This window comes from Colossoma macropomum, unplaced genomic scaffold, assembly GCF_904425465.1.
Source record: "Colossoma macropomum unplaced genomic scaffold, Colossoma_macropomum, whole genome shotgun sequence".
Classification (NCBI taxonomy): domain Eukaryota; kingdom Metazoa; phylum Chordata; class Actinopteri; order Characiformes; family Serrasalmidae; genus Colossoma; species Colossoma macropomum.
The window spans coordinates 31,885,656-31,898,508 of NW_023494810.1; the positions used below are offsets into that span (position 1 = coordinate 31,885,656).

General features: G+C 36.7%; 1 protein-coding gene across 1 annotated transcript in view; it reads right to left on the reverse strand.

Moving 5' to 3' along the window:
• cacna2d3 (calcium channel, voltage dependent, alpha2/delta subunit 3) overlaps positions 1–12,853 on the reverse strand; it is a 60,870-nt gene that overhangs the window by 16,787 nt on the left and 31,230 nt on the right. Inside the window, exons 11-17 of the mRNA XM_036560109.1 lie at positions 11,410–11,523; positions 8,649–8,727; positions 7,015–7,148; positions 5,818–5,835; positions 2,990–3,061; positions 2,824–2,904; positions 2,064–2,138 (exon numbers count right to left, since the gene is read on the reverse strand). Of these exons, the coding sequence (XP_036416002.1) occupies positions 2,064–2,138; positions 2,824–2,904; positions 2,990–3,061; positions 5,818–5,835; positions 7,015–7,148; positions 8,649–8,727; positions 11,410–11,523 (573 nt within the window). The remainder of the gene's footprint in view (positions 1–2,063; positions 2,139–2,823; positions 2,905–2,989; positions 3,062–5,817; positions 5,836–7,014; positions 7,149–8,648; positions 8,728–11,409; positions 11,524–12,853) is intronic.

Genomic DNA, 12,853 nt, shown 5'->3' on the forward strand with positions numbered 1-12,853 from the left:
CGAGTGAGACAATCTAGAACATTTTGTTTGAATCCTTGTATTTGAGACAGATGTCAAAACAATTCAAAGTGCAAGTTCATCAAGTATACTAAATTTACTTTGGGATGAACGAGCCATGTTTTTTTGAGTAAAATAAAAATCATACACCAACCAAGATTGGGAGCCCTTACTGATAAGTTGCATCCCAGCCCTAAAATATACTAAAAACACATTGCTGAACCTTTGATGTTACATGGTTAAAAGTCACATATGTAATTGTCACCATTAAATAGATAGTATGGATTTTAATGATATTTCAAGCCAACATATGATGATGCATTTATTGTTCTCCAAAAGAACAGTTTAGATAACACTAGTCTACTGTGCTAAAATCTCTATAGTTTATCCATTTACTGCTTTTTAACTCAATTTAAGTAAATATTACAAAAACGTAAAGGTAGTACCAATTTCTACATTTTATAAACGTCAAATGTATATATGAAAAATAGCAGATATCAGCCAATTCCCACACTCCTGATTATTTTGACCAATATAATTCTTAATACTATTGTTGGGGATACAAGGACATCCTGATTCCTCAAGACATTCACAAAAACCCATCTGATTAGATTGGTCAAAATGTTCAGACCACAAATAGAAAAGTGTGACTGGTTAGAGCTTGTTTCCAAATGCAGCCTTATATAGTATCAATTTTGTAAAGGCCAATATTATGATATTGATTGACAAATAATATATTGTGCAGCCCTAGTTTGTACTTCAACTAATACAATAAGCCTCGGAGGCCCTTACAGTGTCAACACAGTACAGCCACTGACCAGTCCAGCCCAACACTATCCAGTAACACACAGTTAGTGTGGTCAGTACACACACTCTATATCCGCTAACACATACACACACTCTCACGCACATATTCAGCATGGCTGTGTGTAGGCTGGTGTGATTTACATAACGTGTATACGAACACACACTGATACACATAGCGGCACGTACTGTAGCCACACTAACACGGTAACAGACGCACACACACACACACACACACAGTCGTACACAGTGACTGAACGTTAGGAGAGGAGGGTCTCTGTGTTACCTCGGCTTTTAGCCCAGACCTGGCAGGCACCTGAAGGAGCTTTTACTCCTGCATGCAATACATCAAAGGAAAAGGGTTCGCATTACAAACTACAACTCCAGCATGCACCTCCGCCTCCACCCAGCACTCTCCCACGTGCGCACACTACACCCTGGTCAAGGATTTTCCTACCTTAAATTTAGGTTTTGAGTTTTTTGAGCAATAGAGTTTTGCTAACTGCAGTCAGTTGCCATGTTTTAAACAGGTGCATTACAGTATTGTACAAGCATATCTAAGGCAAAACTACCATTGTTGGAACAAAATCACCATTGTTGGATGACAGCCCACAGATTTAAAGTGAGTTTTTTAAAGGGCCTATATTCTATTTCTTGTGTGTGTTCTTCACAAGTAATTCATTTTTACATTATCGTTATCCAGCCTCTCCTTTTTCCTTTAGAAGTAAACAAACTGTATTTGTTACTACGTATTAAAGATTGACATATATAAACAAGCTACTTTTTGACTGGCAAAAATTCTGGGATCCTTTCAGATATGAGGATTCTTAGGAAGGCTGCAATGATCCATTTACATCCCAAATAGCCAAAAAGAGCTAAACCGTTACACACTGTCTGCAGGAACAACATTCCACACCACTTGAATGCGGCTGGTGGCTAAGCTCATATAGACTAAATGGTCGTATGTAAATGTTTCCAAAGTTGTGACATCACAATCATGATAAAAAGAGTCTAATTTTGCAGCTTATTTTCTGTATATATTTACATACCATGTTAAACCCTCTTTGTGCAAATAAGAAAGAGAAATCAGATTTTTTATGATATGGACCCTTCAAGGTTATTGCTGTAGGTTGTAATCCTGGTGATTCTGCTGTGCATTTGTAGTGAATAAACAACTACAAAAAATATATAGTCGTGCAACGTCATCGTCTGTGTGTAGGATGAGCAGTTCCAAAAAGCACAACCACAGCAAGATTCCTTACCAGCGGTCTGAGGTCTGGATGCATGAGGATGTAGCCATTGTTTGTGATGGCAAATGCATAACCATGTATTCCCAGCTGGGGAAAAGAATGAAAAAGATGTATAACAATTTTATAAATGTCAGTTCTCATCAAATTCAGTTTTAAGACACATTTGCTGAAACGATGCACCATTTTTCCACACTGCAAAAAATATATATTGGCAAGTGAAATCATCTTAAATACACAAATTTATTTAATATTGTTCATTTTTTGGATTTCTGTATTAAAATTATAACATTATTTAGGCTTTTTTTTATTATTATTTCTTTCAAGTCATTGTGTCTAGTCAAATATTGTTACTTTATTGGCACAAAATTTTGTTTTCATGCATTATTTTTTTGGCTATATGTCTTGAAATAAGCAAAAATTCTGTCAGTCTCTAGACGAAATTAACCAAAATTACAAACATCAAGAAAAAAAGAATCATAATATTCTTGCAACAATCGCATAATAAGAAATGTTAAACATACTGGCCAGATTTAGGATGATTTCGCTTACGAAGATATATGGCAAACTTTTATGGCAACATTTTATTCAAAAAATAAATTGTGATTTTTGTTGAGGGGACAGTTAGACCAAAGATGGTAACATGGCTGATAACAAGTAAATAAAACCAGTGTCTTTTTACAGGATGGTAACTACCACAGGTTTTAATTAGAGTGTCACCAATAATTTCTATTCATTAGTGTGAGCATCTCTGGTGTAAATGTGTGAACATTACCTTGTGTTTAGGGACGGTCTTCATCAGCTCCTGAATGGGAATATCTGTGCCTGCCACACCCAGAAGAATACCCTGGTTTTTCTGAAGAGGAAAAGCCAAGAAGAGATTAGCTGTAAAAATGTACTGACACCACACACTGTCTCACACACACACACACACAGCTTACTGTCTCATTCTTAGTGCTGAACACCGGCATGGCCACTGTGGTCACTGGGTTCGGGCCTTTGCTTACTCCAAGCTGAAAAGAGAGAGAGAGAGAGAGAGAGAGAGAGAGAGAGAGAGAAAGAGAGAGAGAGAGAAGAGAGAAGAGAGAGAGATGACAAGAGGAGAGAGTTCAGGACAGAAAGATTATTCCAATTATTGTTATAACCCTAACTATTCCTATTATAGTTAATATTCCTATTCATAAAATTATGGATATATAACTTTTGCCATATTTAGATGTTTTGGTTAATTTGTTTACTTTTACTGTACTTCTTACTCTTTCTAACGATGTATTTCTCTCTCTCTCCCTCTCGCTCTCCACATTATCCAGTCCTACTCTGACGTCTAAGTCAGACTAAACAAATTCAGACTGAAATTCAATCATTTTTGTACATGTCCCAGAATTCTAAAAAACAGAAATCCCGTTTTTATGACAGTAAATCAAGAGGAAAGCTAAATTACTGAAAAGAAATTACAGTATCATTTAAAAAACCATAACCGTAACAACAACAACAAAACAACAATGATAATAATAGTAATATATTACATTACATTTGCGTTTCAAATACTTCACAAAGAAAGAACAAATAAACAAACCAACAGAAGAAATACACACTTTGAAGAAGGAACGAAACTTTGTAATATAATGTAATATAATATAAATTTACTTGAAATAAAAAATGTACCTTTTTTTTACCTTGTTAGTTCATGTTCCTGGTCTGTGATATTAAGCATGATTCATCATACCATTTATAAGGATTTTTTTTTTTCAGTAATCTTTGATCACCAGCATTTGGGGAAAATGAATATAATATTAATAATCATGCTGCCACCTTCTTACCTATCATTAAAAGTAAAGGCTCTGCTCAGAGACCCTCGCTGATACCGTGTTTCACTTGTAAATATGTCACAGTGCAGAAGGAAATGGAGGGAAGTTTTCACACTGACTTTCAAAAAAAAAATTGTCATGATCTTCCTTTATTCACTGGGGCAGGTGAGACTGTACTTTGTGGAAACTAAGTGATATTGAATTACCCCCAGAGTGCATTCTGGGAAACGACCTTGTGCTCCCTCCTACCTCTCCTTTTCTTTCACCCTCCTTCATCCCTCTCTCCCTCTCTCTCACTGGCCTCTCTGCTCTGGTGTCAGTTTTATTACAGCTTTAGGAGATAAAGGGCAATGATCCACAAAGTGATGAATGGTGTGTCTCACTGGCCGAGATACAACGACATGCACTCTTGGAGGACAACCCTCAACTGTGTGTGTGTGTGTGTCTGTTGGTGTGTGTGTCTGCATGCATGTGATAGAGCATATATGAATGAGTATAAGCGTTGGACACTCAGGTGCACAAGTGTGATAGTGCGGGTATAAAAGTGTATGGGGGGAGGCTGTATGTGTGTGTGTGTGTGTGTGTGTGTGTGTGTGTGTAAAATGATGAGTTTTATCAGCTGTAGGACAGGACGGCTTGTGTTTCAACACTCCATACACTCAGTAAGCTGAAACCCCTTCCCCCCACTCTCTCTCTCACTCTCTCACTCTCTCTACCACTCTGAATCACATCTATACACATCTACTACTTATAGTAGTCAAATGCACACAGCACCGTTTCGTAGCGTTCCAAAGTCTGGAAAGCAGGCTTGTCACAATCATTTCATAATCGTCTGATTGCAATTATTTGACCTGACCGCAGTTGTGTAGCTTTCAGTCACATGTTTACTTTTCAGCTGTTGACTTGAGGAAAATACATGCAAATACAAGAAAGCAAACAAATACATTTAAGACAGAACTTTTATTTATTTGATATTAATAATACCTTTAGGCCTCAGGCTTGTACTGTAATAACCTTTTGAGGGCAGCAGTGTGTAATGTTTGTTTATTTGATGTTTGTTAATAACACCTTTAGAGGGCGGTAGTGAGTAATATTTGTTTATTTGACGTTAATAACATCTTTAGACTTTAGGCTTGTACTGTAGTAACCACTAGAGGGCAACGGTGACCGACATTTGTTTATTTGATGTTTGAGTAATGTTTGTTTATCTGAACTTAAGCTGTGTCTGACATCTGCTGAGAGATACTGAATATGGATAGCTGGCAAGTTTTATAGCCAATCAATGCATTTGGGCCACTTTAGGCTTGAACTGTAATAAATTTTAGAGGGTGGTGGTGAGTAACATTTGTTTATTTATTGTTTGTTAATAACACCTTTAGACAACAGCAGTGTGTAATGTTCGTTTTTTTTATTTTATTCAATTATAACCTAAATTGTGTAGATTGAAATATTACAAACTAATCATTAAAATGTATTTTTTTATATATGATTTGTCAATATTTTAAGTTTAACAAGGAGTTGTTTCATGACAATAAATAATGTAATTACACATTTAAATATATGAATTTTAATATAAATATATTTGTATTTAAAAATATTATATAAATATATAATATTTCACCAAGTTTTCTGCCTTGACATTCGATTAACACTTTTGGAATATGAAACATTCTGGAAAATTATTCTACTAGAACTTCATTTTGGATATTATTTTTTTTTATTTATCACTTGTTCTACAGGCTCATTGATTTTAGAATCATCTACTGCTCTGTTCATCATTGAATCCGCACAAAACCAGCATGTAATCGTTTAATTCATGTGTCTGCAACAAAATTGGTCTTATGTTTCCAAAGACGTTTAGCTAAATTTCTGAATGGTAGTGCTGATATATTTACATCAGACAGCAAAGTGTCTATGGCACAGAATGAAGACTCAAACCCGAAATGCAAGATAAGCTTTACCTTATGAGCCTGAGCAAGCTACGGAGAGTAAAAAGCAAAACGTCATTTTGAAGTAAAGTGGCATTGTGTAAACAGTAAACAAGCATTTTTTTCTTCCATCTACAGCACAGCAGCATGTCGTGCTGCGTGTCAGATGGAGGGGAGTGAACATCAGAGCTAATGAAGCTACTAATGCGCAATCATTTACACAGAGTGAAGAGGCGGTGGAGAGAATCATGCTTCTACACACAGATTACACACAACACACAAAATTATATATACACGCCCAAACACAAACTAAAACATGCACACTACATACTGTACTGTACCATCGTTATCGTAACAAACATTTTTAACTGTAATATATAAAAATTTTATTCCAAATAATTTTGGAGCATTTCTATTGGTCTTTTAAATGTTCAGACACTGTTAAGGGCAACAGCAGTTTTTAAAGGTGTAAAATAATCCAAAAAACAAAAAAGGAGTTTCAGGATTTTGATATGACAGCGACAATTTCTAAGATATCCAACAAACACTATTTTTAAAATGAAAATATATAAGTGAATAAATAAATTGTTATGTACACCCCACACACACAGGTGCAAACACAAAGGTACAAACTGGAGTTACATACTGTACAATATCCTATTTACAGTTATTATACAGTACAAATAATGACAAAATGTAGACAATGTTGTGCTGTAATTAAGGATGCATGATCGGAATTGGCAGATTTTTGCTCCAAAAGCTTAATCACAAAATGCTCAGTTTATTTACTTATTTGTTTATGACGTAAATAACGTGAGCACTGTATTTGAATGCTGCTGCTGCATCAAAACATATAATTATATGACTCATTGTGCGAAACAGCCAGATGCCTGTTTATTTGATCCATATTTAAATGAGCAAATGCTTTTTCATTTATAAATTTAAAATGCCAGTTTAGCTAAATAAAAAGCAAATAATGTAAACTATATAACAACTGGAAATGTGCTAGTGTGTTTCTTGTGTTCATTTAGCCCACATGGTGTGAGCTTTAGGTTAAAAAAAAAAAAAGCTAACAAAAATCAGCTGTAAAAATCAGCCAACAGCCAAGCTGGCTGTAAAGAAACTGGAATCACAATCAGCCATACAAATTCATGATCAGTGCATCTCTAGATGTAATGATGAAAACACACAGAAAAAGCACGCCTGTACCAACACGCAGTGTGTACTTACGGCACTGTCCACATAAGCCTCGGTCCACACTGTATCGTGTTCATGGTCGATGACTTTCGGTCGGCTCATGACGTGCAGGTACCTCATCACGTTCTCCTGAACATCAGCCAAGGTGGAAATTTGACTGAAATAACCTGCACACACAAACATTATAAATTTATACAATTATATTTATACATTATACACATAAAAACATTTACATATAGTGCTGTAAAAAAGTCTTAGGTGCTTAAGGAAACTGTTTAAAACCATCTCATCACTGACTGTATTTTTGCCAATAAAAACAAATTTAATGTTATAATTAATCCAAACAAGCGTTATGATGTAAAAAAGTAAGAATTTCTTGTTTTAAAAAAGTTGATGTCTTATGACCTAATTATAAAAACCCTATTTTGGTTCCAGATTTCTCTTCAAAGACCCAGTCATTGCATGGATTTGAACTAATCTACCGCCAGCACACTTCAATTAATTTAATAAAAGATCAATTAGAAAGACCAGGTGTTGAATAATAACTACAAATTATACCACGCTGCCGCATGATGTATAAATGATACATGTATTTTATTCTAATATTATTTTTTTCTGAGCAAATAAATGCTCACTGCCGAGATATAAGGTGTTTTAAATAGAATTTTCTCTGATGCTTGAAACTTTTGCACAGTCCTTATAAACAAATGCAAACACACAGACACCTCTAAACAAACAAATGCTCTCAAAGGCATACACAGCTGTGCACACCATGTAAAAAAACATATGCAGTAAGGAAAATACACAGCAAAAATTTTCACAAGAACCAGTAAATACTGTAAGGTCAACATGAGTATTTAATCTATTTCTCTGTGTTCAAAATTAAGTCAGAGGCACCAGGTGCCAAATGAGGCAGTGTAAGTGAGAAAATGTGTGTGCGTGCGTGTGTGAGTGAGTGAGTGTCTCCGTGTCTCTGAGTCCAGCCGTCCGTGACGGAGGCACATGGGAGTGATCAGCACAGCAGCCGGGGGACCGAAGCTGACAGGAAGAGTGATTTAGGCTCACTTGACCTTTGACCTCTGCATGTCAGTCCTGCCGCAGTTTCCCTCGCGCCAATTCAGCAACCTATAAACTTACAAAGCTGCGCCGCAGCGGGGTGGCTCAGAGAACATTCAGTCCAACACAGCACTTACAGAGTACTGCTCAGGAGTCGAATTTAATATGGAACAAATTAAATGTAAGATTTAATTAAAGGGCCCATATTACACGTAAAAAAATGTTTTTTGTCTATTTTAAATTGTTTTGATTTGTTTTTAGTGATGTCACGAGAATCAGTAAATTCAGCCTACAGCAGCTTAGCGCCACTGATTCACTCTGACGTAATAAGGTGTGTTTCACCCTGAACTGCTTTTTAAATCAGCCAATCAGAACACATAACAAACACATGTTTATGAGGCACATTTTCAAAGACAGCCTGTTTAATTGGAAGGGATAAAGAGAGGTTGGAAAATAATGACTACAAATACTTGTTTTGTACACAAAACCACACAAATATCATATGAGAAAAAAATAAAATCCATATAAATAAAAAACAAAGAAAAACGAAGGATATCGGCCCTTTCAATGAATATGTGTTGAAGTGGTGTGAGCTAAACGTGTGTGCAAACCTTTATTAGCGCAGGCCATCCACTTCAGATTATCGGCAAAGGCTGACTCTCGTCCAATCAGATAAGGGAATATGCGTACCTAGGTGGAGAGAAAACGCATTTATTCAAAACACTACCACGTCTACTATCTTTCCTTTTGCCTTTATCCATTTTCTGTATATTTTCCACTTCCCTTCTCCTCTTTCCCTTTCCCTCCATGCATGTTTGTCAATGATTAAATCCTCCATTACAGTTAATCGCATTCTCTTGGTTTTATGTCTCCGTCTTCCTTTTGTCACTCCTCCCCTCCTCTCTTTCTCTCTCTCTCTCTCTCTCTCTCTCCAGCTCCCTCTATTTCCCACTACATTGCCTCTGTCTGTCCAGTATAAATGGTTTTTGATTTCAGCTCATTCGGAGCAGTTACAGCACAGCAGCATTGCAATGTTCGCAAGCATGCATCATTCCGCACACACACACAGACACACACACACACATACAGCACACACACACACACTCTGCAAGGCCTAAAGATGTATTTCACCCCCCACTGATCAGGACATGAGAGTCAGAGACACACACTGTGAGTGTGCCCTGTTCATGTTCACGTCAATGCTGTATGAAAAACACTCCAAACACTAGGGTCTCCTTTATTCCACTGAAAATTTCAGTTTATCAGGTTAAATTTTCAGCAGATGGCTTGCTTGAATCATTCGACTTGCCCTTATTTCATTTTTTTGCTTTTTCTTCTAAAGCCGTTGCCATCAGAAAGTCAAATTTATATAATTTCCCCCTCAACATGGGGGTCACTAGCTTTGATGTCCAGACCTCAGTAGTTCCAGTAGTCTCAGTAGTGGAAATGTGGACAAATCCTGACCAAGTGGTGGCGGAGTGTAGCGTGCTGTGCAGCGTGCTGCGCAGAAAAGCTTTTATAGCAAACCTGCCCAATCAGCAGTGACACTACTGGCTGACCTCAGAGAAGATGCAGCTTGCTCATAAATGTGACTGCCCTATGTGTTTATCTCTGCACAAGGCGCTACGCTGCCCAGAGCAGGAGGACTTTTTGTTACGATGTACAGGTATGCAGCACACATACTATATGCTAACAAATAACTTTTTTATAACATAAAAGTGAGAGTTCATGCGAGAAACTATGAAATAAATGTGAGCTTAAGAGGGCAGTTAAAGAATTAAAATAACTTTGCATTTAACTTAATTTGTTGTGTATTTGTATATTGTTGAATATCACTGTTGTCAGAAGAAAACTTTGTATCTCCAAAATGGTACCTTTACAGAAAAAGGACAAAATAAAGTAAGTCAATGGAACCAGACTTTTTTTCCAAGTAATTTTGAGATGTTTCTTCTGGTCCATTCTTCATGAAACTTACACATAATGTAAAGAGCAACATTTTCAAATTCTGTCAAAAACTGAAAAACAACAAAAATGGAGATATGAGGTTTTCTTCTGACAGTAGCGATATATAGACTAATCATAATGTTACTAGCTAAAGCATGCTACAGCCTAAATGCAACAGCTAATCAGTTTACGCAATCAAACAAGAACTTAATTATAGTTCAGTTTTAAGTTGTTTTGCATTACCTACTCATAACAAACCTCAACAAGCAAGAGAAAGTTCACTGTAAGCGTATTGATAGTATAGTGCCATATGATATAACTCTTTTCTGCAGAATGGATCTCACTAAAATTTGGATCCTGGTTTCAGCCCTGCCCCTTACCCTAAACATACTCAATCAATCAAGATACATTTGCTGTCTGAAGTCTGCTTGTTTAGTTTTAGTACTACAGCTAGGAGGCAAATGTAACTAACAAATAATGGAAGCTTACAGCCATCGATTAGCACTGTGAATACTTTAATCAAAGATTTGCTGCAACCCGTGTGGAGTTGGAGTTGTTCGACACTGTATGACATACTGTTACCTATAAACACAGACAAAAGTATGAAAAAACTCAGGCTTCAAGATGGCTGCTCCTCCTATTTATAGTGAAACTTTTTTGTCCTTTTTAAATAGATGAAGAGCCATGCAGCAAGTCTGTTTGAAATTACTTTCAAATATGTTTTTAATTCTGAGGCATGTGTGATGATTTAGGCATGCAGTTAGCACCATGCTTACAAGTGCTTTTAGCTTCCTTTATTGTTAGCCACATTAGCCTCATAGCTCCAGGGCAAAACTAAAAAAAGCAAACTTTAAACACTGAATGTCTTGGCTGACAGACTACATAGGGGGTGAGGGGCAAAACTGTACATAAATAAATAGAAAGAAAGAAAGAACTCTGTGAAGACAGCAAAGAACTGAGCTGGATCAACAAAAAATGTTTACCACTCAAACTTAGCTTGACAAATTAGTTCAATAAAAATGATCTAGGTGCACTTTTCTGGTGACTGAAATTGACTGAGAACATGTCTTAAATTGCCATATTTCACTCTGCAGCCTTGGGGGCATGATGTGAAACCTGATGGTGGCGTCAGCATTTCCAACACATCAGTAAAGCCTTCCAGGCGCTCGGATTGTGAAAAGTGCACCACAAACACACCTCAATTTCTCAGTATGTCAGAAACAGAAATTAAACAACCTTATACAGTTGAAATGTCTCAAATGAACAAAATATCCCCATCAGAAAAAGGCAAAATGCCTTGCCAAGCAGCAACATAGCAGAGGCAGGAAAATATTTCAGAATTTACAAGAAAAACAAAAATGACCCCCCAGACTGCTATGTGAGGTGTTTTTTGGCAGTTTTGAATGTGTTTGTGAATGAGTAGCCCACCTTTCGTTCAGGCCAGTTATACTTGGCGAAAACGTCGTCATACATTTCAGTGGCTCCATCTGTTACCAGCATAATGGCTCGACTGCACACACTCCCACGGCCTGCCTGATTAAACTACACACACACACATACACACACATACAGACACGCCAATAAGCACTCCAATAAGACACCTATGGTCACAGATACAGAGATTTTTAACTGATAAGAGCTAGCATGTAAAAAAAAATATGGGCATCAGTATGGCTGTTAAACTCAGGAATTTAGAAAACATTTATTAAGTTCTAGCATGTATGTAAAAAATCATTATATTTGGTAAATGATGATGCTGACATATAAATACGAGCAATCATAAAACTGTACAATGTCCAATGAAAACAAAATGTTTTTTTTTTTTATATTTAGAGTTTTTGTTTTCTTTAAACCAACAACAGGAACATGCAGGAACAGATTTTAATTATGTATAGCTAATAAATATAAATGCAATACTGAATGTACAGTACAGCAGTATGTGAAAGAGGCAGGTGCATGTTTGCAAAATTGTGTAAAAGCAAAAAAAGGATTAAAATTCTCATTATCTATGAACTGGCAGTGATTACTTGTAAGTTTACATGATAAAACTGTATATTTTAAAAATTTCTACTGCTCTCTCTTACAGTAAGAAATGGGGCCTGGCTGATACACCCCTTTATTTTCATTTTCTGGCACACAGTGTTTTAATATAAATATATTTTGGAATTGTTTTAATGGCTTCAAAATTTGGATTCTTCCAGGTTTTTTTAAGGCTTAGCCTGATCTGCTGGTAGATTACATGATTATTAGTACAACTGATACTGACAACCCTAATACTGTACAGTGTTATTAATACACCCAGAACTATAAGTGACACTGTTTGACCCTTTTTTGTCTGACATTCCCAAAAGCATCGTAATGTTAAGTCCATGCAGCTAATGCGGACTGAGTGTGATTGTGGTTTTTAGCTAAACTCTCCTGATGCTGTACTGTAGTGTGCGTTTGGCAGCTGTAATCTAGCCTGCGGCTGAAGCTTCCTACCCATCAGGACTGTGGTAATCTGTGCCTGAGCTCAGCCTGGCTGGAATGATCATTAATCTGATGGATTAAGATCCATCGCAGTAATTAACTGGCTTATTGACCCATGACAGAGAGAACGTAGAAACGAAGCGATCTGAGTGACGACATCATCACCCACTGAAAACCTCTCTCTCTTTCTCTGTCTCTGTCATACACACACACACACAGACATGCACAAACACACAAACAGACACACACAAGCAAGTAGAGCAGATACAAATGCACCTATTATACACTGCAGTTGTGTCTTTTCTGAACTGATACTCCTCCCACTACAGAATGTTTTCAAACCTTCACAGTGGGCAGGACATTGAAAAAGAAAGAAAGCAAGCAAAAGCAAAGAAAGACATTG